The sequence below is a fragment of the Globicephala melas genome, chromosome 10 (genome assembly GCF_963455315.2).
Source record: "Globicephala melas chromosome 10, mGloMel1.2, whole genome shotgun sequence".
NCBI classification, from domain to species: domain Eukaryota; kingdom Metazoa; phylum Chordata; class Mammalia; order Artiodactyla; family Delphinidae; genus Globicephala; species Globicephala melas.
The window spans coordinates 57,630,965-57,655,607 of NC_083323.1; the positions used below are offsets into that span (position 1 = coordinate 57,630,965).

Sequence of the window (24,643 nt, forward strand, 5' to 3'; positions counted from 1 at the left end):
CCGCGGCCCCGGGCTCACCACACTCGGGGGACTCGTCCGAGCCGTCGGCGCAGTCCCGGTCGTGGTCGCACATGAAGTGCTTGGGGATGCACTGGCGGTTCTGACACATGAACTCGCGGTCCTCACAGGTGCTGTTGTACACTGCGGACACAGGCGGACACGGCCCCTCAGCCCCCGCCCGCCCGGCTGCTGACTGTCTCCCCACAACCTTCCTGTGGTCTGAGTGGTAGAATGGGCAGAGCGCTGGACGGGGCGTCTGGACACCTGGGCTGTAGACAGGGCTCTGCCACTGACCGCCTGAGTGACCCCCGCGGAAACACTTCCTCCCCTGGACCTCGGTCTCCCCTCCTGCAAAGTGAGACCACGGCCCCACCACTCACAGCAGCCGGCTGTGACGCTCTCGTCAGCGCCGTCAGCACAGTCCTTGTCACCGTCACAGAGCCAGCGCTCGGGGACGCACACGTGGGTGCCCGGGCAGGAGAAGGAGCTGGGGCCGCACGTCTTGCCTTCTGTGGAGGGAACAGGGAGCCACTGAGAGACGCAAGAGTGGAAGGAGCAGGGCCAGGCAGCTGGGGTGACGTGCCCACTTCTGTGCTGTCCCTGGTGGGGTGCGTGGGGGGCCCTGCCCTTCCTGGGGCCACCTCCCCAGCCAGACCCCAGGCCCCTCTCACCACAGTGAGCGGCCTCGTCCGAGCCGTCCCCGCAGTCATCGCTGCCATCACACAGCCACTGCTTGGAGATGCAGCGATGGTTCTGGCACTCAAACTGGGCCTCTGAGCAGAACTTGTCTGGGGCAGTCGGAAGCCACAGTTAGATGGGGGAGAGAGGGCGGGTCACTCAGCTCGGCAGGTAGATGCCAGAGGATGGATGGGAGAGACACCCCCATGGCACCCTCTGTGGGGGGCTCAGCAGGGGCTGGAGAGACGGCCCCCATCTCAGAGCCTGAGGGTCTGGGTTGGGGGCACGGGGTGAAGCCCTGGGTGCCCTTCTCAAAGGAGGGCATTTCCTGCGAAGGAACCAAGAGGTGGGGCCTGGACAGGGTCTCAGTGGCTAAGGCGAAGCCCCAACCCCACAGGTCCTCTGGGTGCCTAGCTCAGGTGAGCGGGTGCTTGCGGTCACTCACTGCAGTGGGTCTCGTCCTCGCCATGTTCACAGTCGTCCTCCTTGTCACACGTCCAGCTCATGGGGATGCAGCGCCCACTAGGGCAGGCGAAGTAGTTCAGGGGGCACCTGGGGCGCTTCACACCTGGGGGCGAGGGAGGCATGAAGGCGCAGCCGCCTCGGGGGTCCGCTGCCCACCGCACACCTGCCCCCTGGTCGGACCTGGGCAGTCGCGCTCGTCACTGTAGTCCCCGCAGTCGTTCGCGCCATCACACACCCAGCTGGGCGCGTAGCAGAGGGAGGTCCGCTCACAGGGCTGGAAGCGCACGCCCTTCACCCCCAGGCGGAAGTAGCTGCTGCAGTCGGTGGCGCCTGGCGAAGGCGAGGATGAGGGGTGACACCAGGTTCCCTCCAAACACCCTCCCTTAGAGCTGCTGGCCCGTACGGAGCCTTCAAGCGTTTTAGAAAGTTGAACCGTGTTGTTCGGTGGGGGGTGGGGGGTGGTGCTCTGCCCACACTTTCCACTCCCTGCCCCCTCCCTGAGTCTCAGGGAGCCCAGGCCTGGGGCAGACTGGGAGGGGACTGAGTCTGCCACGTGGGCCAGAGGGAAGGCAGAGGAGCCCGGACAGGAGGGCAGGGCACCCGAGGAGGCACCCAGGAAAGGGGCATCACTCACTGCAGTTCATCTCGTCCGAGGCATCCTCACAGTCCACAAACTGGTTGCAGCGACTGGAGTTCCCAATGCAGGTGCCGTCCCGGCAGCGGAATTCGCCCACGCCGCAGGCCGTCTCTAGAAGAGCACCCACCCCGTGCCATCAGGCGGGGTCCTCCCTGGGGGGGGCAGGCAGGCCCAGGCCAGGGCTCCCGGCCCAAAGTGCCTGTCCAGCCCCATCATATAGTGCCCTGAACCAGACTCCTTGGGGCCTGGGGACCAAAGATCAGCAAGTGGGGGGGGCAGGCTTGGGGGCGGTCCGAGGCCCGGCACGGGTCGCACTCACTGTTGCAGGGAATCTCATCAGAACCGTCCCCACAGTCGTCTGCTCCGTTGCACCACAGCATGTTGGACACACAGCGCCCATTGTTGCACTGGCGGAAAGTCTTCTTGCAGCGGCGTGTATCTGCAGAGCGGGGAGCAGGCCACAGTCAGCAGCAGCTACAGGGCAGGGGCTGCCTCTGATGAGACGTCCTGCGTTTGCTCCCTTGACAAACTTGAGGCTTTGCAACGGGCCGGCACGGGGCTCGACTCCTTCTCCGGTCGGGGTTGCGGGGGGCGGCTTCTGCCCCTCTCACTCCCACGCCCCGCCCTGCTGAGGCCTGAGGCTGGTGACTCAGGAGGTGGGGCCTGGGGGCGCGGGCGGGGGCTCTGGGGCTGGAGGAGGCTCCTTACTGCAGTAGGACGGCTTCTCGTCAGACTTGTCCTTGCAGTGGGAGACGCCGTCGCACGTCAGGCTGAAGTTGATGCACTCGCCATTGGCACACTCGAACTCGTCTTGAGCTCGGCACGAGGAATTCACCGCTGGGGGGGAAGGTGGGGGAGCTTCCTGAGCGGGGCCCTGGGGCTCTGAGTGCCCGTACGCCTCTCCCCCCAGGAACTGAGGCCATCCCGTCGCACCATGATGAAAGGCTTTGTGGGGCTGGGCTGCTGGAGAGTCTGGGAGGAGACGGTCCCCATCTACGCCCAGGGCCCCCCGTCAGTGCCCTCCTCCCTCCTCCCCCTCTCACCCTGGCAGCTGAGGTCGTCCTGGAGGATGCGGCCCCCTCGGCAGGAGCAGTTGACATGGCCTTGGTGAGTGAGCAGACACAGGTCCTGGCAGCCCCCGTTGTTGATGCGACAAGGGGAGAGTTCGCCTGAGGCAGCGATGGAGGACAGTGGGCTAAGCGCGTCCTCTGCTGTGCACATGCAGAACGCCCCCCACCCCCAACAGCTTCGCTGAGCTTCCTGGCACCACCTGTGACACGGCGGCTCACGGCTGGGGCGGGGGCTGCCGTGGGAAGGCCGGGTGGGAGCGTTTGGGTGAGCCTGAGGTCATTGAGGATGTGTGTGCTCTTAGGTGGGGTGACTGGGGCTCTGAGCCGTACTCTGGGGAGAGTCAAGCCTAAGGTCGTGTGTGTAGTGGTGGGCACCCCAGGGCATGTGTGAGGAGTGTGTGAGAGGCCGGGACAGCTGCAGATCTGTGTGTGGGACCCTTGGTCGTCAAGCCAGTGTGGGACCGTGTCTGTGCTCGTGCACACAGAGGGTGGAGTAGGCAGCGCCTGGGATGGGTGTGAGATCAGGTTCTGGCGGGTAGGTGTGGTTCTGAGTGGGAGGAATGGCTAAAGCATGTGCTGGGGGTGTCCAAAGATGTGAATCAGACCAGTTGTGTGTGTGTGCGTGTGCGTGTGTGTGTGTGTGTGTGTACATGCTGGCACAGGGGGCAGGAGAGCAAGGCTGGTGGCAGCGGCCCCACTCACAGCTGTTGGTATCATTGGCCACGGCGATGATGCCCATGGGCTGCTGGGGGATGTCCACGCGCAGCAGCTTCATGTCACTGCCCACGTACTTGTTGGCCCGCTGCACGGCCCGCCGCACCCAGTCGGTCCAGAAGATGTGCTCCCCATACACAGCCAACCCGAAGGGGTGGACGGGCTCTGACTTCAGGATCACCTGGGGAGACAGCATCAGCCCGTCGAAGGGATCACTCTCGCCCCCACCTCCACCCCCTGCAGCTGGCTCCAGGGACCAGGGGTCCGGCTCCTCAGACACAGTCGCAGAAGGGGCAGGATTTGCAGAGACCTGTGATCACTTTCCTCATTTAACTGCTGAGGAAACCAAGCCTGGAAGGCTGAGGATGGCGAAGTGGCAAGGTCAGGGTCTGACTGGGACTCCCCACTGCCCCCTGGCTCTTCCCACCATGTCAGGTGGCCTCCCTTTCTCCTGCTCCGTGCCTGGGCAATCTCCTCCCTGGCTGACCGGCAGTACCCCAGCGTCAGCCCCCTCGTGCCGCCCGTCCCGCCTGCCCCGGAGACTCACATAGCGATGGGAGCCGTCATACTCGCACCGCTCGATCTTGTCTAGGGTGGCGTCGGAGAAGTAGAGCTTCTCGGCCCGGTGGTCGATGGCCAGGCCATTGGGGGTGCGGATGTCCTTCTCGATGAGAGTCAGGACGTTGGCTCCTGACAGGGCTGCCCGCATGATGCTGGGGTGCTGCTCGTTCCAATTGGTCCAGAACATCAGGCTGGGAGGAGAGAGGGCCACGGAGATCAGGACTCAAAGCCAGGGAGTCCGCCATGGAGGGACCAGGCCCGGGCGTGCAGACAGCCAGACCCGGGGGTCGGCCAGAGTGTCAGCTAGACACCTGAGGTTGCACCACAGGCAACCTCAGAGCCACCAAGGCCAACACAGCCCCAGTGCCTGGGAAGGGCTGCCACACAGACAGCTTGCATGTGTGTGTGTGTGTGTGTGTGTGTGTCTGTGTGTGCACGTGCACCAGTGCTTCTCAGTGTCTGTGAAATGGCCACCTGCGTTTACTGAGACAGCGTAGCCAAGTGAGTCAGCCTCTGGGGTTCCATCCCGGCTCCAGCACTGACCATCTAGGAACCTTAGCAAGTTACTTAACCCCTGTGTGCCTCAGTTTCCCACTCTATGAAATGGGAATACTACTACCTGCCCCATAGAGGGGTCTGAGGATTAAACGACAGCTGTGTGTTCTATCTGAGGATTTTCTATTATTTTTTCCTTCATTTCTCTCTTCTCCTGGCATTCAGGAAGCCGTTGAGTGTCTAGTGTGTCCTAGGTCCTGGGGACGCATGGATTCTACCATCAAGTTCCCAAGAGTCACCTTCTCCGTAATTTAAGGCCTTTGCATATTAGGGATCTGAGCCTCAGCTTTGCCCCTTACTAGCTCTGACCTAAGCATCCCTCTTGGCCCCTCTGAGCCTCGGCTTCCTTTCAGTGAAGGAGGTGGTGGGAACGCCCAGCTATGCCGTGCTTCTCGGGTGGGGGTGGTGGCGAGGCCCCAGAGGCGGGTGTGGAAGACCCCCAGGCTGGTCAAGCACTACACTGGTGTCAGTGTGGTCCTCAGACCACCTGCATTGGATGGCGATTCCTGGGTCTTTGTCCTGGAGATTCACGTGCAGTTAGGGTAGGGTGAGGCCAGGGAACCAGACTTGCCAGCACTCCCCAGGCCACCCTCATGCACCCTGGACTTTGGAAAGCATTGAGCTACACCAAAGCCAGATCCGCTTTTCAGTTCCCTCACAGGACCTGCCCTCTGCCTCCCAACCCCCAGGCCCCTGTGTCCCTCATCCTTCTGCTGTTCTGGCTATAGAGCTGTCTCGCAGAGCTGCTGGACTTATCTCCTCAAACCTCTCCAGGTCTCACTCTTTTGAACACTCCCCCTCCCCCGTCTCTCCATCCTGCCACTGTGCTCAGGTAGAAAAAGGATGCTTCCCTCCCATTAAGGAGGTGCTGGCTGCTCCTGAGCCCATGAGGATAAAGCCCTGGTTTTAAAGGCCTCATCAGGGGAAGGGGCGGGGTTCTGGTGGCTCCTGGAATCAGGATGGGCGCAGACGAGGCATCTCCCTCTGGCCTCCACAAGAGAAAACGGGTGTCCCGAGGCAGCTGCTAGAGCCATCCTCCTCCCCATCAGGGCCACCCACACCCTCAGGTACAGCACACTCTGTGCTGGGAAGTGGCTTTCCTCCTATCGTTATAAACTGCTACACGTGGCAGAACAATCCGTGCTGTCACTGTGGATCCCAAGTTTGGTAAAACCACTCCCCGGGAAAGGGCCGTGGGGAATGATGCAGAGGCTTTCCTGAGGGGCAGGCAGTCAGCACCCAGGGTTGCGGAGACTTTCTAACCGGGCTGGGGGGGGCCGCTGCCCCCTCCGCACGGGCTCCCTCCCATTCCTCCAAAGCGCTCGCTCCTTCTGGCCAAGGGAGGGCCTGTCCCAGACGGTTCGGCTCTTTCTCCTGTGCCCTGCCTGGCTTCAGTTCACCCTGTCGCCTCGCAGACCTGGCTCATGCATTGCCCCTTGAGAATACGTTCCCTGACTTCCAGCCCGGGTCAGGTCCTCGTCACCCACTCGTGGAGCTCCCTGCAGCCTCGTGAGGGCAAGAATCAAATATGCCAGCAAAGGGCTGACACAACCCTGCTCCCCATCGGATCCTCAGCACGTCGCTGGCTCTCAAAACCCATTTGCTGAGTGAAGGACTGAGTCCCCTGAGCTCAGAGCAAAGGAAATTAGTGGGCTCTGAATCAAACGTGAGAGGCAGGCCGGGGGCCCAGAGCACGGCCCCCCCATGGAAGCTCCAGGCTCACGAGGGACGGGCCCGGGGGGCCAGCCCCAGGCAGGTGAAGCCGCCGAGGGTCACAGCGGGGAAGACGGGATCTCCGTCGTGAGCTGCGTACGTGCGGGACAGGACCGAGGCAGGAAGGACCCTCGAGCTGGCTGGCGGTGTCAGGCAGACCGGCTTTGGGCCAGGCGTGAGTTACATCAGGGTAAGGAATCTAGGTTTGGTGCACTCACTGTTTCTAAGTAGCTGCTTTTGGGTTTTGTTTGTTCCTTAGTTTCCTAGTAAAGCTTTGGGAAAACATTCCAAGCGCTGCTAAATCCAGGGGAACAAAGTTTTGCTAGAATGTGGGCCAGCAGTCCTAAGGTGAGGCTGGGGGCTCACCAGAGGCCCACGTGATGGGGCCGGGGGCTGCCCCTGCAGGAGAGCAGAGTGGGTGGAGGCCGGGGGTGTGTACCATGCCGGGGGGTTTCCTCCCAAATTCTCCCTTGGCAACCTTAGCCCAGCCTCCTGGGCTTCCTCAAGCCTGTCCCCCACCAACCCCCCGGCACCCCCCCGCACCCCCAGCCCCAGCACCTCAACTGGGCTGGGCGTGGCTGAGGCCCCTTGAAGTCCTTCCCTGCCTGGAGCCCTCCCTCCTCTGGCGCTTGCTCAAAGCTCTTATCCGGGCTGCCCTTCCCTGACCTTTGCAATTCCAGGCCCTGTGCCAACCCACCGCCCCCGTGCTGCCTCTCGGTCATCATATCCAGCCCTGTGCCGTCAGCAGTTTCCCACCAGTGATTTCTCTCCCCAGCTAGGTGGCTTGAATGGGCCCAGCTCAAGGCTTCCACACAACAGGTGTTCAGTGAACAACCTTTGCTTGAAGCTTGGAGACCCAGAAAGACAGAGGACCTACTATGTGCCTTGAACATGGCTCTCTGATGAATGAATCAATTAATCACCAAGTCAGAGGGTCCTCCACAGCTCTCTCATCCTCCCCTTGATGAGGCACCTGAAATGCTATTGTCCTCATATTACAGATGAGGAAACCAAAGCTCAGAGAGGTCACGCAGCTGGTCTAAGGTCACACAGCAAGGAAGTGGCTGAGCTCAGGTTAGAGCCAGCCTCTCCTGCTCCTGCATCCCCTTTCCTGGTCTGCCTAGGGGCAGTTCCTGCCACCCTGTGGCCCGCTGTCCCCATGCCCTGGGCCCGCAGCTCACTTCTGGCACTCATCCAGCACAAAGGCCCTTGGGTGGTCGTCTCCAGACATGGTGATGACCGTCTCACGCTCGAAGGCTCCCGGGCGGGTCTGGTCCACCGTGTGGCGGGTGATGGTGGATGTCGTGTAGCTTGTCCAGTAGAGAGTATCCCAGCCACGGTGATAGGCCAGGCCTTCCACGGAGCCCACGTCTGCGAGGAGACAGGAGCAGCGATGGGTCAGGACAGGGCCAGAGAGCAGAGCGAAGGGGCAGCCTGGGTATCCCCACGCTAAGGGGATGGCCTGGGGCACCCCCTTCCTTGGCATATGTGGGGCTGGATGGGAAGTGTGGGAGCTGGGGAGTGTGTGTGGGTGTGGCCCTCGGTGCCCCCAGCCCCTTCTGCACCCCCCTATTTCCCACCCAAATGATCCATGGTCCATCCCCCTAACCCTTCTTTCTGTGTCCTCCCATGGCTGGATAGATTTGGCTTTATGCTGTGGTCACACTTCCTGGAGCTAAAGTTCTACCAAGTTGGGCGCAAACTGGATTTCAGTAAATCAGATCCCACGTGGGCTGTACTGGGGAGCTTCCTACTTAAAAAGACCCTGAACTGAATTGTCTGGTAGACATCTTAGGCTCAGGTTAAGAACTAAGTGCGTGATGAAAGAGACGTAGCAGAACTTAGGTTAAGAGAAAAAGCCTCAGGGGTTTCAGTGACTTCAAGCTGTCTGGCGATGTGGTTGCCAGAAAGCTGCGTTAATAGAAGTATTGTAGCCCGAACAATGGCCCGGAGAGAGGGGACACTTCTGCCAGTCTCTCCCGATCGAGCTACGATTACAGAGTATCGAGTTCAGCTTTGGACACTACATTTTTAGACAGATGTGGGGACTGGATTCTGTGAGGCAGACAAGGGCCAAGGAGGTTGAAAGACAGGTCTGTTTTTATCACCACTGTATACCCGGCACCTAGTTCCGCGCCTGGCAGGTCTTTACGGACAGGAGTGATAAATGCATGAACAAATGAATGAGTCAAAGGACCTAGGAGCATCCAGCCTGGAGAAGAGAAAACTAGTGGAATAAAATAGCAGTTTTCAAAGAGCTGAAAGGCTGTCCTAGGATGACAGCTCTAACCCCCCCACACCCTTTATGGAGCTCACACAATGTGCCCTGCGCCGAGCTAAGCTCTCCCACCTGTCGTCTCAGGTCATCCTGTCTCTGTGCACTGGCGAGCAATCTGAGGCTGAGAGAGCACAGAAAACTCGCCCAGGTGACTAAAATCCTGTGTCTGGGGTTACACCCGCCCCATCTCTGCAGCCTGTTCTGTGAGCAGCGGACACACAGGGGAGAGTTTCCGCTTATTCTGTGTAGCCTGGGGGCAGAACCAGGACCAGAGGGGGCCAACTCTGCCTCCAGTTGAGGAGAGACTTTCAAGGAACTGCAATGGGTGCTGTGTGATTCAGTGGCCGTATGTCAGGGACACCGAGGCAGGCGGGATTCCGATCCGGGGCAGGGGTGGGCTGGCTGGTGTCTGTGGCTTCTCTACCCTGAGTCTGTGCTGACCCTCCCTGCACTCCCCTGCCTCCACTTGCTGGGAAGAATGGAAGTCTGGGCTCACTCTCCACAATGGTGGTCCTGCCCGAGCCATCGTCATTGATCTGCTGGATGTTCCCAAAGTGGATGTCGCTGAAGAAGATGCGGTTGGGGGTGCCCGGGGAGGTGCCCGCTCGGTAGTCGAAGGCCAGAGCGATGACGTTCTTCATGTGCTCAGGGTCCTCGAAGGGCTGCACCGGCGCGTTGAGGTTGCGCTCATCCGACAGGTGGATGCTCTTGAGGATGGTGCGCTCCGAGTAGAGCAGGTAGCCCGCGTACTCGCGGCACGACGCCCCATCTTCAGCCAGCATCCCGTGGGCGCAGGCGCAGGCCCGCTGCCCGCCCCCCCGGTACAGGCACAGCTGCTGGCACCCGCCGTTGGCCACCGCACACACATTGGTGCCTGGGGGTGGGGGGAAACCAGGAAGGCGGAGGTTACAGAGGGCAGGGCCACCTTGGTGCCTCTGTCATCTCAGCCGAGGTGGAAACGCTGGTTGGCGCCTGGCTCTGCCTCGGTATCCCCAGTTCAGACAACCCTCCAGGCCCCTGTGCTCAACTCCTCAGCCTCGTGGGACCCTAGAGGGTGCCCTGTGGGTCTAAGTTCTCTCCCAGCCCTTCTCACTCTGGGCTCCCAGGTGGGGCCCTCCGGCCTCTCCTGCCCAGCCCGGAGCCCCAGCCTCACCTTTCTGTCGGTCCCGGTTGAAGACTTTGATGTCTTTGAGCTGGACGCCGATGCCCGTTCGCAGGGGCACGGAGTCTGTGGCGTTGTCCTTGCTCCCGCGCTTGATGGAGCCGTTGGCGTGAGTCCTGGGGGAAGGCAAGGACCACGAGCAGGATGTCATCCGGGGCCGGGGGGAGGGGACGGACGGCCCAGGGGAAGGCCAGGACAGTGGCCCACCTGTCACTCCAGTAGATGAACTCCTCAAACACGGACACCGAGAACATGTCCATGTTGTTGCTGGACAGAACTACCTCGCGGTCCTCGCCCGTCTCCAGGTCGATCCGCTCGATCTTGTCGGTCCGGGCGTCGCACCAGTATAGCTTCCCATCCTGCGGGCCGGAGGCACCCGCTTCACTGCCAGACCCCATGTCCCACTCACTCCTGCCTCTCTCGTCTTTCCCCTCCTTCCTCCACATCTTCCCGCTCCCTGAAATGCCGACATGCCGACCTCTCGGCATTCTTCCAGTGCCCGCTTCTGAGTGACCCCCTCCGCCATTTCTGGGGTGGTGGAATCCTACTCTGGGTGGGGCGCTGGGCCAGAGGACCCCACGACTCCTTGGGTCCGCATCTACCCACCAATGGGCACATCATATGAGACTCAGTGGGGAGCAGGGCACAGGGTAAGGGGAACTGCCCCTCAGAGTACGGGGTCCATCCCATCGGCCCCAGGGCCAAGCCTGCATCCAAACCTGATAGTCCACTGAAATGCCGTTGGGCCAGCTGATGCTGACGTTAACCAGCACCACTCGCTCAGCGCCGTCCAGGCGAGACCGCTCAATACGCGGATACTGGCCCCACTCGGTCCAGAACAAGTACCTGGGGTGGAGGCGGAAGAGGGGGGTCAGTCCCCAGAACATGGAGGAGAGGGGGCCTGTGGCCAGAGGGACCAGGCCAGGCCAGAGCCAGGAGTGGTCAGCCTGTCCAGCTCCTCACCCCTTCTCCGGGTGGACAGTGATTGCCCGGGGCTTGTCCAGACCCTGGGAGATGACCACGTAGCGGAAAGAACCATTGAGCCTGGCGACCTCGATGACGTCAAAGCCCTGGTCTGTCCAGTAGATGTTGCCTGAGGAGGGAGTAAGGGGGAGCTCAGGGGTCAGCTGGGGATGGAGGTACCTGGTTCCCTCCAGCCCCCTGATACCCCTGCTTCTCCCCATCTGTTCCTGCCTACCCCTTCTCCTCAGAACCTTCCTTCTGAGATCCCACTTCCCCAGTCCTCTGCCTCACCTGCAGCCCCTCAGCCCTTCCGCAACTCACCTGCGATCCAGTCCACTGCGATGCCCTCCACGCGGCCAATGCCATTGGTCACCACGTCCTCACGCCACGTCTGGTCTCGCTTAGCCCGGCTGATGGTACTTAGGCCCATGTCCACCCAGTAAATGGTGTCATTTTCTGGAGGTGGAGGAGCCAACATGGGGACTCTCAGCAAGGTAGGGGGAAGGTGGGAGGTCAAAATCACGAGGGGTAAGGATAGAGGCGACTGAGAGCTGGGGGGACCCGGGACTTGGAAGCGGACATAGCGGGGCAGGGGCAGCTGTGGTAAGCGTCGCCCCTTCCAGCTGCGGTCAGGCAGCCTCTCCCTGGAGCCCCAGAGCACACCACCCCAAAGGGAAGGTCATGTCCCACCCCCTCCTGCCACCAAATGTCTCACCAGCATGGAAGTCGATGCCGACAGCCAGGGAGGTCCCCGACACTGGGACCAGGGCGTCTGACTTGTCGTTGGGATCCAGGGGGATTCCCCGGATTCCCTCATGCACAGAGTACAGGAGAAAGGAGCCCACACCTGCAACACAAGGACACTTTGGGCATAGGCTTTGCTGACACCCCTTAAGCTTGGCTTCTGTCACCCTCGAACCCTTTTGATACCTTCTCCCAGCCATCACACCTCCCCCCTCAACACATACTCTAGCCTGGGGGCTTGGGCAGGGAGGTCACCTGGCTGGGAGAGAGCAAGGGAGCATGCAGCTCTGGGGAACCACCTGTGAGACCTATAGTTCCCACTAGAGGGCAGCAGAGACCTGGTTTTCTCTCTGCGCTCTGCCCTCCAGTCCCACTTCAATCCACACAGCCCTGCACCCCCAAAGGTGTTAGGGAGAATCTGGGGAGGACAATACCCAACTCTAGGTTTCCACCTTAATTTCCTCTTTGTTCTCATCCATCTGGTCTGTGTCACACCCCTGTCTCTGCCACCTCGCTCCTGAGCCAGTCTCCTTCCCAGTTTCCCATTTCTTACCAGGAGCCACTCTCCATGCACCCTAGAATCCTCCCTTGCCTTTAACCCCTCACACAGCCTGTCCTCAAATGAATCCCCTAAATGGGTCCTGGTTGCTCAGGCTCCCTGCAAAAAAGGACTCATGGTCGAGCGCGTTTGGGGAGACCGCAAACACTAGAGTCGTCCCGTGAAAACTTCTGTGCAGATGAGCCTATTCAAGGCTCTGAGAAATTGTGCAGCAGAAAAACACTTAAACTTTGTCCAACCCAGTGTTTCTTTCTATAACATCTATCCCATCAAAGCGGGAGGTTCCCAGGAGTGCACTTCGGGAAATGCTGTCCTGGGGCAGGCTTGTAAATCAGGCGGCAAGTTCTTGTGAAACGTCTCTGAGCTTCATCCCTTCTCTTCAATCCAGCTGCTAAGCCCTAGCCCAGGCCAACAGCCCCCTGACTGGTCTGACTGCCTTGGTTTCTCCCTCCCCCACTCAGCCGGCTCTCTGCCGCCAGGTTAATCTGCCCCAAACACCACCTTCCAGGTGCTCCTGGCTGAGAACCCGTGGAGCCCCGCCTACCCCACAGCCTCACCCACAGCTCCCCACACCCTGCGCCATGCGGGTTGGCACCCCAGGGCCCTGCACACCCCCTCCTATTGCTCTGGACCCCTTGCCTTGCGTATCGTCCCTTCTTCAAACCACACACTCAAATCCTTCGTGCCCTATAAAACCCAGCGGCCAGCACACCTCTGGCGTGAAGTGGCCCTGGCGCCCCCTCCGATGTCTGTTTCTCCAAAATCCTACTGAAGTCAGAGCCACTTCACACTGGCCGCCCCTCCTGGTTAAGGCTGCAGAGCACAGGGACAGGGGCTTCTGCCCCCTGGCTTCCTCCACGGCAGGCAGCACAGGGGGCGCTGACTAAGCATCTAACCCAGAGAACACTCAATACACGATGAACTCGGTCCTGTCCCCAAGGTGAGAAGAGGAAGGTGGGCTGTAGAGTAGGAAGGGTCGGGGTGGGTTGGGGACCAGGGTCAAGGCGGGGAGCAGGGGCAGGGGCACTGACCCTCGCAGGCCTGCTGGCCACTCCGGAGGCTGTAGCCAGCTGTGCACATGCAGGAGCGGGTGGACTCCGACGTGGGCAGGCAGAGCTGGGAGCAGTCGCCGTTGTTGACGCTGCAGGGGTTGGTGCCCTCGTGGTCTGGGGTCAGGTGGGAGGCAGAGAGAAAGGGTCAGTGGCTCTCCTCGGGACCGCGGCGTCAGGCTCACACCTCTTTACCCTGGACCCTGTGGGGGTCACCACCCAACCCAGCTCTCAGGTCTTCTGTCCTGCAGGGTCCCTGGCCCTTGGGTGGTGAGCAGAGCCTAACCCATTTTCACTCCCATTTGCTTACTTGCCCAGGGGTTCCCGCAGCCCCTCCTGGCCACAGCCCCGACCTCTGTGACCCCCATCCCACTGCCCCTGCCCCTCGCCCCCGCCTCACCCAGCTGGATGCTCTCATCGTAGACCTTCATGTGCATCACCAGGGTGGTGCTGTTCCGCAGGACCACGGAGCCCGAGCCGTCGGCCTTGTTGCACGTGCCCATCTTCTCTGACACCTGATCTGCCCACCACAGCTTGTCCCCTGTGGTGGCAGGAGGGGATGAGACCCTGGGGAAGGCCCCGCCCCCAGGCCAGCCCTGTCTCCTGGCCCGTCTGGCCCGCCTGCTCTGCTCTGGTCCCTGCTCCCACCCAGTGGCCCTCACCCATGATGGCCAGGGCGGTGGCCTTGCCCAGCTGGTTCCGCATGGCGTCGATGACCTCTAGCCCACTCCCGTCCAGGTTGCAGCGGTTGATGGTATGGTTCTTGGAGCTGATCCAGTAGAGTTTGCTTTCAGGGAAGTCGATAGCCAGGCCTGGAAGAGGAGGGGGGTGTCACTGCCAGAGAGCACGGCACCAGGGCCGGAATCCAGGAGCCTGACCCAGCTGGGCCTCTCATGTCTGGGGATACAGAGTGAGGTACAGAGTATGTGTGTGGTTTTGGGAGGAGGGTGGTGAGGGCAAGTACTAAGCCAGAAGTTTGGGGAGATGGAGCGACAACTGGGGAGAACCCTGAGAGCATCTCCTGGTGGAGGAATTAGGGGAGGCAGGGCTGCAGGGCAGCAGGGTGAGCTCGTACCCACTGGGCCCCTCTGGCCACTGAAGAGCAGGGTGCGGTTGCTGCCGTCCATGTTGGCCATGCTGATGTTGTCACCGTCCGTCCAGTAGAGCTTCCTGGGGGCGCCAGGAGGGGAGGGTCAGAGTCATCTTTTCCCCCACCCCACACCCCATGCTCCTCAACCCTGGGCCCTGGACCTACCCACGCAGCGGGTGGACAACCAGGCCGTGGGGCTGCTCCAAGCCCTGCACCACCGCGTTCTTGAAGGAGCCGTCCAGCCGGGCCACGTTGATCTGCTTCTTGTTGGTGTCGTAGCTTGTCCAGAACAGGTTTCGGGACACCCAGTCGACAGCCAGCCCATGGGCATTTGGCAAGTCTGCGGACACAGTGGGGAGTTGTGATTGGGTGTTTTCAGGACACAGGTCAGGAGGCTCGCGGGGAGGGGCCAGACTGGTTTCTGGGGGAACAGGGATCACGAAACCAGGACTGGAGCCAGAGAGGGAAAAGAATTTGGAGAAGGAACATCAGGACCAAGGGGACCAGGGAGTGGGGCTGGGACCAGGGTTGGGAGCGAGGGCGGGGTTGGGGGGTACCCATGCCCAGTAGGGGTCCCAGGGCCAGGACAGAACCTGCAGAGACAACCGTCTCCACGCCTGTGCCGTTGATGAAGGCCCGCTTGATGGCCTGGGTCCGCACGTCGGACCAGTAAACGCGCTGCTCTCGGGCGTCATAGTCCAGCACCGTGACGTTGTCGATATCAGGCACCGTGAAGGAGATGATGTAGTTGTAGTAGGGGGCGTCGAGGTCCACGCCCCGGATCTCCATCTGACGTGCGTACAGCAGGAACTTCTTAAACTCTGTGGGCACGGGGCAGGTCACTGACGGCGGCCCCCTGCCTCCACGCTTCCCACCCCCCGGATTATCCTGGCTCCTTCTGTTTGCTGCTGGCCCTTGGCTATCGGGGAGACCCTGTTGGGCATAACCCTCCTGCCGGAGTGCCAGCCTCTTCCTACAGCAGCTGCCTCTGGAGCCTCTCCGTTCAGGATGCTCCCAGCTGAGACTGCCGACCTTCACTAGAACCTGGAGCTTGGGTACCCGACCCTTTCCCCTTCAGCCTTGGTTTACCCCAGCTCTGGAGGGGGGGCCTCCTACCATAGCAGGTGGTGTTGTCCCTGTGGAGCTTCATGAGGTGCGGGCAGGCGCAGGAAACCGTCCGGTTGTAGTTGATGAGGCACAGGTGGGAGCAGGGGCCCCGGCCCCCATTGGCCTCACAGGGGTTGGGAGCTGGGAGGGCAGGGGAAAGCAAGAGCACCCAGTGACGCTACCGGCCCTGCTCACCTGGCCTTCACCCTCTCCACTCCCCTTCCTGTCCCAGCATCGCTGCTGCCAGACCCGCCTCTGTCAGCAGGCTGGCTCACCCCCACCGCCCCAGCACAGACCCCTCCTCTCCTGGAAGCTTCTACAGAGGCTGCTGGCTCCTTTCTGGTCCCTTACCCATGGGCTGCCGGGAGGGGTGATACACCTGCAGGTCGAAGGGCTGGGTATTGGTCCTCTGTACCACGGTGACATTGTGGCCGGTCCACTTGTTGGCCTTGGCCAGCGTGTTTGTCCGCCAGTCCGTCCAGTACACCTCGCCACCGTACAGTGTCACTGCAAACGGGTGCGACAGGAACTCGTGTCCCCGAAGCACCTCCATGTGACCGGAGCCGTCGTAACGGGCTGAGTAAATGGCGTCTGACCTGAGAGCGTGGTCGGGGCAGAGTGAGGAGCCGGGTGGGGACCTCAGACCTCGGGGCACGTGGCCTGGGGCTCCCACCCTCCATGCCCCAGCCCACGGCACCCTGTGGAGCAGGAACCACGTGGCTCGAGGTCTGGGATCCCAGCTCTGACCCCAATTCCCCTGACCCAGGTCTTTCAGCTTGCTTCTCCCCAGGGCTGCTGTTAGCACACAGGGCTGTGGTGAAGACTAGAAAAAGGGGCCCCCTTTGGGGACACCACCTAGAAAAAGTCTCCCCTCTCCCTGGGCAGACAGAGCCCCTAGGAGAGCACACAGACGTGTGAGTGAGGATGGCGTTGCACTTCGGCCCTCGGCGGGCACTCCCGTGCAGGGGGCAGCCCTGCCTCTACCCTCTTCCATCTGCACCTCTTCCCCAGCCCAGACTCTCCTCTCACTCAGTCCTCTTCCTGGGCCCTTGGCCGTGTGGCTCTGGCTCCAGCTCCCCCGGGCCTTCTCACCACCCTCATGGCTGCCAGGTCCCGGGACCCTTGGCTCCACCCTGTCCCTGAGGAGGAGGGGAGGATGGAGGCCTCCGGGACGAGGCGCTGGTGCCGACCTGGCGTCGATCCAGAGGATGCGCTTCTCCAGGTAGTCCACGGTGAGCCCATTGGGCCAGCCCCCAGAGCCCGTCTCCCGGTGGATGGTACGGCGCCCGGCCCCACTCATGGAGGCTGCCTCGATGCGGGGCAGGCTGGCATCCCAGTCCGTCCAAAACAAGATCCTGGGGAGCGGGGAGGGGGTCAGGATGGCCAAGGTCGAGGCCCGGGGAAGGGGCTCTGCTAGGATCCTTGGTGAAGGCCGGAGGGAGCAAATAGCATTGAGGAGGCAGCTACGCCTGGCCCGGCCCGGCCGAACGAGGCTTCAGGGGGGTCATGAGGCCAGAACAGGGCTGGGCGGGGTCCTCACCCATCCCGGGGATCCAGTGCAATCGCCCTTGGGTGCTCAATGTCACCGGCCAGCAGCGTGGTCCGCAGGGTCCCATCCAGCTTGGCCACCTCAATCTGGTCCAGGTTACTCTCCACCCAGTAGATGTTGCCTGCAATCCAGTCTACAGCCAGGCCCTCGGGTGTGGCTAGGCCGTACTGAATCACCACCTCGAAACTGGTCAGGGCTGGAGAAGAGAGGTTGCAGGAGGTTAGAATCGCCTGGGGTGGGGTGAATTCACGATATCCTAGGAACCCTGGATGGCCCACCCTCAACCCTGACACCTCCGCAAACACCTCTGGTGTGCTCCAGATTTGACTGGGGTTCCCAGAGCCCCCGCTCTCCTCACCCGGGCCCCCTGCCCCAGGAGGTCAAGTAGAAGCCTGGCTTCTAGAACACTGGAGAAGGGGAAGTGGCAGCTATCTTCTGCCTGCAACTCTCTGAAGGGCTAATCCCTGGTAGGAGGTCAGAGCAGAGGGTGAGGGCTTTGGGGAACAGACCTAGACCCAATAGGAGGCAGACAGAACTTTCTAGAGGTTTTTCAATGGTTTTATATACATATATGTGTGTACATATATATGTATATATATGTCATTAATTTAGAAACCATTACATAGTGTGGACATTTTCACAGTCTACTAAGCCATTCTCTTGTTGATGGATATTTGAGATGGTTCCAGGGTTTCTCTATGACAAACAATACCAACTCCTCTAGTAAACTGTGCTTCTTTTAAGTCTTTGCTCAGACGTCAGCTTCTCAGGGGGCCTTCCTTGACCATCCTATTCAAATGCCACCCCCATTCTCCCTACCCACCTTGCCTCCTTTCTTTTTATCCACAGTGCTACCCGCTCTGTCACAGTCCGTGTTGTACTCATTTGCTGTGTTTATATCTGACGTTCCCACTGGTGTGTAAGCTCCATGAGGGCAGACATTTTGGCCCGTTTGCTCCCTGCTGTCTCCCCTGGGCCCGGTGTGTGTAGCAGGGGCTCAGGAATGTGGGTTTTTTTGTTTTTTTGTTTTGGCCGCGCCGAGGGGCATGCGGGATCTTAGTTCCCCGACCAGGGATCAAACCTGTGCCCCCTGCAGTGGAAGCGTGGAGTCTTAACCACTGGACTGCCAGGGAAGTCCCAGGAATGTGTATTATCAGTGCAGGAAATCTGTGATGGGTCAGGCCGCCTTGGGACAGCAGGCAGGGTTCAGGTACCCCACCCCTAAATGCCTTTTTTCTTGCAAGCCTGCAATTCTGGCCGTTTCAAAGAAAGGCTGATCATTTTGTTAATTATCAGTCTGGCAGCTCTGCTGACAATAATTACGGGGCGTCAGGCACTGAGACCCACAGCAAAATCTAACCCAATTAACAAGAGTGTGGGGGACAGGGGAGCTAAGGGCCTCTGCTCCTGGCAGCCTGCATCTGGTCCCATGGTTCTGAGTGCCCAAGGGCCCGGTCTGGGTGCACTGGGCCTTGCGTCGGTCCTGGGCAGGCGGTGGTCACCTCCGTTGTCCAGCAGCTTCCCGCGGTAGATCTTGTCCTCCACCACGTCGGTCCAGTAGAGGGCGCTCTGGCTGAGGTGGAAGTCCAGGGCGATGGTGTTGCGCAGGCCGGGCACCAGGACGCTGTAGTCCCCTTTGTGAAGGTCGATGCGCCGGATCTCATGGCGGTTGGAGAAGATGATAAACGGCTTGAAAGGGTCTGGGGAGGAGTGTGATAGGGTCACAAGGGGCCCGTTGCCTCCGAGCCACCCTGTCCAGGGGCAGGCAGGGTCTCTCTCCATAGGCCCTGGCACCGGGCCTGGATGGAAACCTCAGCCTCTGGCATTCGGCCGCCCGAGTCCAGCCTACTGCAGCTCAGGGGCCTGCCCGGCCTGCCCAGCTGCCCGGCCACCCCGACCCGCGTCTCACCCAGGCTGCGGCAGCTCTCGCCGTCCGGCTCCAGCACCCAGCCCTCGTAGCAGGAGCACTTCACACTGAACTTGTTCTGGTCGCACTTCTGGCTGCACTTGAGGTGCTTGGCGCAGTAGCTCTGGATCTGGCACGTGTGGTTGTCAGGGCCCAGCTCCATGCCCAGAGGGCACGAGCACACTATGCCTTCGCCAGGTGCCACCGAGCAGTTGTGGCTGCAGCCACCGTTATTCAGAGAGCACTGGTCTGCGGGGTGGGGAGCGAGGGACAGGACCAGGGTCAGGATCTGGAAGGAGGCAGGACCCTGGCGCCCACCACGTAGGACCAGCCCTCTCCTTCCCCTGAGGAGCACCCCTCCACTGTGGCTGCATCTCTCTCTGGCCTCTATTTCCCTGCCCCGTCTTGAGCCCACCGTGGGGGCCCCAGCCTTTCGCCTCTTTCTGGGAGGGTCCCCTTTCCTCTCTCTCTCTCCTGATGTAGGTGTGATTTTGGGGGGTTGTGGTAGGGAGTGTCCTGGTCTGGGTCCTCTGACACGCCCTGGGACCTGCCAGCCCTGAAGGATGACCCGTCAGCAGTTCTCAGGGCCAGTCCTTATCTCCTACTCTTCTCCTCCGAGAACCTGACTCTGCTTGGCTCAGAGGAGATAAGGCCGCTCTGCACTGCTCTGCAGCAGGAGCCGTGGCTGAGTGGGCTGCGCCTGCGGGGTGGGGCTGCGCTGCACTGTCTCCACAGCACTTCACGAGCGGTGTGACCTTGGGCCAGTTATTTAACCTCTCTGAGCCTCAGCTTTCTCATCTGTAAGATGGGGGTGAGGATCGTATCTGCCTCACAGGGCTCCTTTATGGACTAAATGCTATAACAGTGTGACGCTTAGCACAGCCTCTTGGCAAAGTGAGTCCTGAATCGACACGGGTTTTTGTTCATTGCTCTGGGTACTACTTGCCCAGCTGCCACAGCTGCCCTTTTCCAGTCTGAGCCCTCTCCCCACAGAGCTCGTCCTGTTCCACTGCCCTGGCCTGGCCCAGACTCCTTATCCAGCCCCACTGTCCACTCCTCTGCTGGGGCCTCTCATAGGCCCAGGCCTCACCGCAGAGCTCTCCCTCATCCGAGCCATCTCCACAGTCGTCGTTGCCATCACACAGCTTGTCAGGGGGCAGGCAGACCGAGGTGTTGTTGGCACAGGGGTGTGAGGGTGGCCTGCAGGCCAGGGACTCACAGTTCTCCTCATCCGAGTTATCCTCACAGTCGCTGTCGCCGTCACACACCCATGCTTTGCTGATACACCGCGCTGGGGGATGGGTAGAGCATGAGGGGCCGGGCCTGGGCAGCAGGGCTCTCTGTGCCCTTCTTCCCAGACCCAGTGGGCTTCTCTCACAGGGTCACGACTACAAGGCTTTGGGGTCCACTAGGAACCTTGAGGCTTTTTCTGTCAAATTCACATGGGCAACAAAGAAGGTAGGAATCTGTAGGAGGTGGCGAAGCTCAACACTGCTGAGGGTTTTGGTTCCCAGGGCCCTTAGGGCAGGCCCTGGCCCCTGCATACCTTCCCCCCTGCATCAATCACAAGCTTTTTCTGTGCAGCCTTTTGCCTCACAGTGTCCCCACCCCACTCCTCACAGTACAGTGCTGTCTCCCTTGCCACTGCTCTGCTCTCAACAGGGTCTCCTCCTGTCCACGTTGTTTCCCTTCAGTCCTTTTTACCAGAGTCTTTGCAGCCAAACTTGACATTGGGGTCACAGACGTGGGTCACTCCCTCACAGCTCTTCTCGTCACTGGAGTCCATGCAGTCAGTGTCCCCATCGCAGCGCCACCGCAGGGGGATGCACAGACCATCCAGCCGGCACTGGAACTCATCATTGTGGCAGCCGCCAGGAGGCCTTGTGGCTGCAGGGGGACAGGTGGAGGGCACGGGGGGGTTGAGGGCTCCAGGTCAGCTGTTTCCATCTCTACCTTCTCAACCCCCTCCTGCTACACCCAGCCTGGGGCTATGAGCTGAGGCAGGGACGGAGAGTTCTCTGAGTCCTGCTGACACCCCTCGAAAGCGCTAACTCAGAGTCAGGGCTATTACACCTTCCAGGACTCAGAAATCATCTCGTCTAATCTCCCTATTTTACACACGAGAGCTTGACTGGATAAGCAATTTGCTAATAAGCCAGAGCTCAAATGCCCCCACCGTAGCCTAGCCTCCGTTTCATTCATTCACTTCACAAACACTTATTGAGCAACTATTGTGTGCCAGGCACTGTTTCAGGTGCCAGCACGAACAAGACAAAGTCCTTACCCTCATGGAGCTGAAGTCCTAGCAGGAAAGAGAAACAGTGAAGACATGACACAAAAATCCAGAATGGAACTGCAGGTAGTGATCAAGGCTATGCAGACAAAGCCAGGTCAAGGTCAGGGAGGATGGGATGCTACTTGAGACAAGACAGTCAGGAAAGGCCCTTAAGCAGGAGATGTTTGAGCCGAGGCCTGAATGACGTGAGATTAACTGGAGTTGCATTCCAGGAAGAGGGAACAGCTAGTGCAAAGTCTCTGAGGTAGGACCCTGCAGGGCATATTGGAAAAATGCCCAGGGCATATTTAAGGCTGCACAGTTGGAGTAGAGTGAAGGAGGAGATGAGTGGCAGGAATGCAGGTCAGATAGGTTGGGGGAGCCCTGCAGGCCATGGAGCGGGGCTCAGCAGGAATTCAAAGTGTACAGGGAGCCAGTGCAGGCTTGAGGGCAGGGCCGGGGAGAGATCTGACATGTTCTGTAGGATCACACTGGCTGCTCCGGTGAGATCTGACTCAGGAGTCTGGGGAAGGAGCGGAAGCAGCACCCGAGGCACAGGTGACTGTGCACGAGCCTTACCTTACTCCCGCTCCCCCTACCTGCCCCACCAGGAGCACGGTCGACGCGCTCACCTCATGCCTGGACTTCAGCAGCAACCTCTGAGCCGAGTTTCCTTCCTCAGGGCCCCTGAACCTCTTTCCAATCTAATGCCCTTCCAGGATTGTCTTCTGAAAGCATTTCCTACATCTTATCACCTTCCAGCTTTGAGATCCTTCGAAGGTCCCCAGTGCCTGACCTGCTTTCACCTGCTGTTGTAATCTGCCCCCTCCAGGCACTGCCTCATTCCCTGCTGTCCCCTCTAGTCTGAGGGGCCCCACCCAGCCCCACTGGCCCCTGCAGCAGTACTCAGTTTCACCTTCGAAGTCTTACTGCTGGGTGCTCCAGGCCACTCCCACCCTCCATCTAAAGACCCTTCCTCTAGTTACCGGGGGTAAGCGGGGGAAGGATAAAATGGAAGACTGGGATTGACACCTACACACTACTATATGTAAAATAGATGACTAATAAGAACCTACTATATAGTACAGGGAACTCTAATCAATACTCTGTAATGGCCTATATGGGAAAAGAATCTAAAAAAGAGTGGATCTATGTATATGTATAGCAGATTCACTTTGCTGTACACCTGAAACTAACACAACATTGTAAATCAACTATACTCCAATAAAAATAAAAAAAAAAAAAAGACCCTCTCTCTTGTCCATTTACCCACAGCCTAATCCCTCTTCGGGGCCCAGTTTAAATCCCACCTCCGCCGGAATGGTCCCAGACCATTCCAGCTCACAACCATAGTTAACAATGGTTAACTACCAATCATGACATCCCTGCTCCCACGGGCCAGGCCCCCGCACATCTCCTCTCACTTCACAGAGGAGGAAGCCAAGGCTCAGAGGAAGCAACTTGTCCGAGTTCGCCCAGCTTGTGAGGGGCAGAGAGCTCTTCCCACCTCACCACATCACGGGGCTCCAGGGGTCCTCTTCTCAGAATCCCAAGGCACTATTACCCGTCCCACTCACCCGACCCTTCTCAGAGACGGCCCTCGAGGCTCAGTGACTGTTTCCTGGGCCTCGGGAGACCCTCCCCATCCTGCCTCTTAGTGCTGGGCCTGCAGTGGGTACTCAGTGCTTTCAGTACTGTCCCCACTATGCGCACCTTAATTCTACAAGGCAGAGGTTGTAAACTGGTGGTCCAGGGGCCAGATGAGGCCTACAGAGAGATTTTGGTCTGCCATGTTTTTAAAACTTTTCAAATCAATTTCCAGTTGTATGGGTGGATTTGCTCTCCCTAAAAAGATGCTGAAGTCCTAACTCAGTACCTGTGAACATGACCTTATTTGGAAATAGGTCTTCCTTTGCGGACGATCAACTTAAGATGAGGTCATTAGGGTGGGCCCTAATCCAATATGACTGCGTCCTCATATAAAGAGGGAACCTGGACACAGAGACAGACACGCACCCAGCGAGAACGCCATGAAAGATGGAGGCAGGGATCGGGGTGAAGCACGCAAAAGCCAAGGAACGCCGATTGCCGTCGAACGCCAGAAGCTAGGAGAGGAGCCTGGAATAGACTCTCCTCCATAACCCTTAGAAGGCACCAACCCTGCCAACATTTGGGTCTTGGACTTCTAGCCCCCAGAACTGTGAGACAATACATTTCTGTTGTTTAAGCTACTTAGTTTGTGGTACTTTGTTACAGCAGCTCTAGGAAACGAATATACCAGTGCTTTAAAATGGGTAGATTTCACATATAAATCTGCATTTCTGACTCCTCTTGAGGTCAGGGCAATCTCGGGTCTGCATTCTTCCATGGTAACCATCGGCCAGGGATGAGAAACCAACACCCCTTGAGGAGGTCTGTGCCTTCCAGTAACCCCCGCCTCCACGGGGGATCCCACAGACGCTAGGTCCTGGAGGCCTTGGCACTGGGGACCCCACAGAACCAACCCTTCTCTCCTTTGGTCCCCACTGTGCTCATTCACCCCTACCCCTCTGAGCATCCCTTTTCATGCTACCAGCTACCAAAAACGAGCTGTGTGCCTTCCGCGTTGCCATCTCACTGAAGCCTCACATCAACACGATGATGCCCGTGCTATCATCACCCCCACCTTGCAGATGAAACTCACAGGGGCCCACGGAGATTAAATAACTTGCTCGAGGCCACCCAGATAGTAAGCTGCGGAGATGGTGCTCAAACCCAAGGCCACCCCACTGCAAAGCCTGAGATCTTAACAGTGTGTGACAATGATTTGTCGACAACCTCCCTCTCCCACAGGACTGGAAACTGCTGAAGGGTAAGAGCCACGTCTGGGTTATCTCTGGCTCCCCGATGGTGGAAACACGCAGTGGGGAGGGTGGACGGATGGTGGAATGGTCTGGTCCCCACCCCACTGGTCCCTGGGTGCCCACCCTGGTTGGTGCAGTTGGCGTGGGTCTCGTCGCTGTAGTCCCCGCAGTCGTTGTCCCCGTCGCAGGTCCAGTGCTCAGGGATGCAGCGCCCGCTGTTGCACTTGAACTGGGTGCTAGAGCAGGAGTGGCTGCAGCCGGCCTCGTCACTGTTGTCCCCACAGTCGTTGTCTGGGGGGAGGCAAGAAGGGAAGAGGAGAGCAGGGGGTCAGCAAGTGGCCTTCTCTATGACCCCAGCATGGGGCCCCCGCTCCCGCCTCCCCGTTCCCACCCTCGAGCCACCCCATCCCTCCCACTGAGAAAATAAAAAACAGAAAAGACACAGAAACTGCATAGACTGCACCATGCACCATGGCCCACGTGACGGGGGCAGGGAGAGAGGCAGGGTGGGCTCCAGAAGGGCCCTTCCCTGAGTCTCGGAAGGCTGGGGCTGGGGCTGGGACTCATTCCTCTCCCCTTTCAGCAGGGTGTGGGAACAGGGGTCCGCTTGCTTTGGGGGAAAGGCAGGGATTTCTCTGGCTCTGGCGGGACAAAGGTGGGCGGAGTATAGGTGAGGCCTCTCTGCTGGGGAGGGAAGGTGTTCATCAGGCCCCGCCCTGAGCGTG

At 59.8% G+C, this 24,643-nt stretch overlaps 1 protein-coding gene across 2 annotated transcripts in view; it reads right to left on the reverse strand.

Moving 5' to 3' along the window:
- The window catches only part of LRP1 (LDL receptor related protein 1), a 79,293-nt gene that overhangs the window by 16,908 nt on the left and 37,742 nt on the right, over nt 1-24,643 (reverse strand). For both annotated transcript variants that reach the window (XM_030866565.3, XM_060307074.2), the window contains 34 exons: nt 24,042-24,209; nt 20,505-20,687; nt 19,891-20,091; nt 18,804-19,049; nt 18,397-18,594; nt 16,886-17,090; nt 16,536-16,700; nt 15,697-15,941; nt 15,355-15,486; nt 14,832-15,059; nt 14,404-14,578; nt 14,224-14,318; nt 13,811-13,960; nt 13,549-13,689; nt 13,131-13,265; nt 11,512-11,643; nt 11,118-11,252; nt 10,797-10,926; nt 10,553-10,679; nt 10,041-10,192; nt 9,825-9,949; nt 9,168-9,545; nt 7,575-7,764; nt 4,112-4,316; nt 3,553-3,745; nt 2,824-2,949; nt 2,489-2,617; nt 2,100-2,219; nt 1,778-1,891; nt 1,324-1,473; nt 1,124-1,246; nt 672-788; nt 381-509; nt 19-141 (listed from right to left, as the gene is read on the reverse strand). In XM_030866565.3, the coding sequence (XP_030722425.1) occupies nt 19-141; nt 381-509; nt 672-788; nt 1,124-1,246; nt 1,324-1,473; nt 1,778-1,891; nt 2,100-2,219; nt 2,489-2,617; nt 2,824-2,949; nt 3,553-3,745; nt 4,112-4,316; nt 7,575-7,764; nt 9,168-9,545; nt 9,825-9,949; nt 10,041-10,192; nt 10,553-10,679; nt 10,797-10,926; nt 11,118-11,252; nt 11,512-11,643; nt 13,131-13,265; nt 13,549-13,689; nt 13,811-13,960; nt 14,224-14,318; nt 14,404-14,578; nt 14,832-15,059; nt 15,355-15,486; nt 15,697-15,941; nt 16,536-16,700; nt 16,886-17,090; nt 18,397-18,594; nt 18,804-19,049; nt 19,891-20,091; nt 20,505-20,687; nt 24,042-24,209 (5,565 nt within the window). The remainder of the gene's footprint in view (nt 1-18; nt 142-380; nt 510-671; nt 789-1,123; nt 1,247-1,323; nt 1,474-1,777; nt 1,892-2,099; nt 2,220-2,488; nt 2,618-2,823; nt 2,950-3,552; nt 3,746-4,111; nt 4,317-7,574; nt 7,765-9,167; nt 9,546-9,824; nt 9,950-10,040; nt 10,193-10,552; nt 10,680-10,796; nt 10,927-11,117; nt 11,253-11,511; nt 11,644-13,130; nt 13,266-13,548; nt 13,690-13,810; nt 13,961-14,223; nt 14,319-14,403; nt 14,579-14,831; nt 15,060-15,354; nt 15,487-15,696; nt 15,942-16,535; nt 16,701-16,885; nt 17,091-18,396; nt 18,595-18,803; nt 19,050-19,890; nt 20,092-20,504; nt 20,688-24,041; nt 24,210-24,643) is intronic.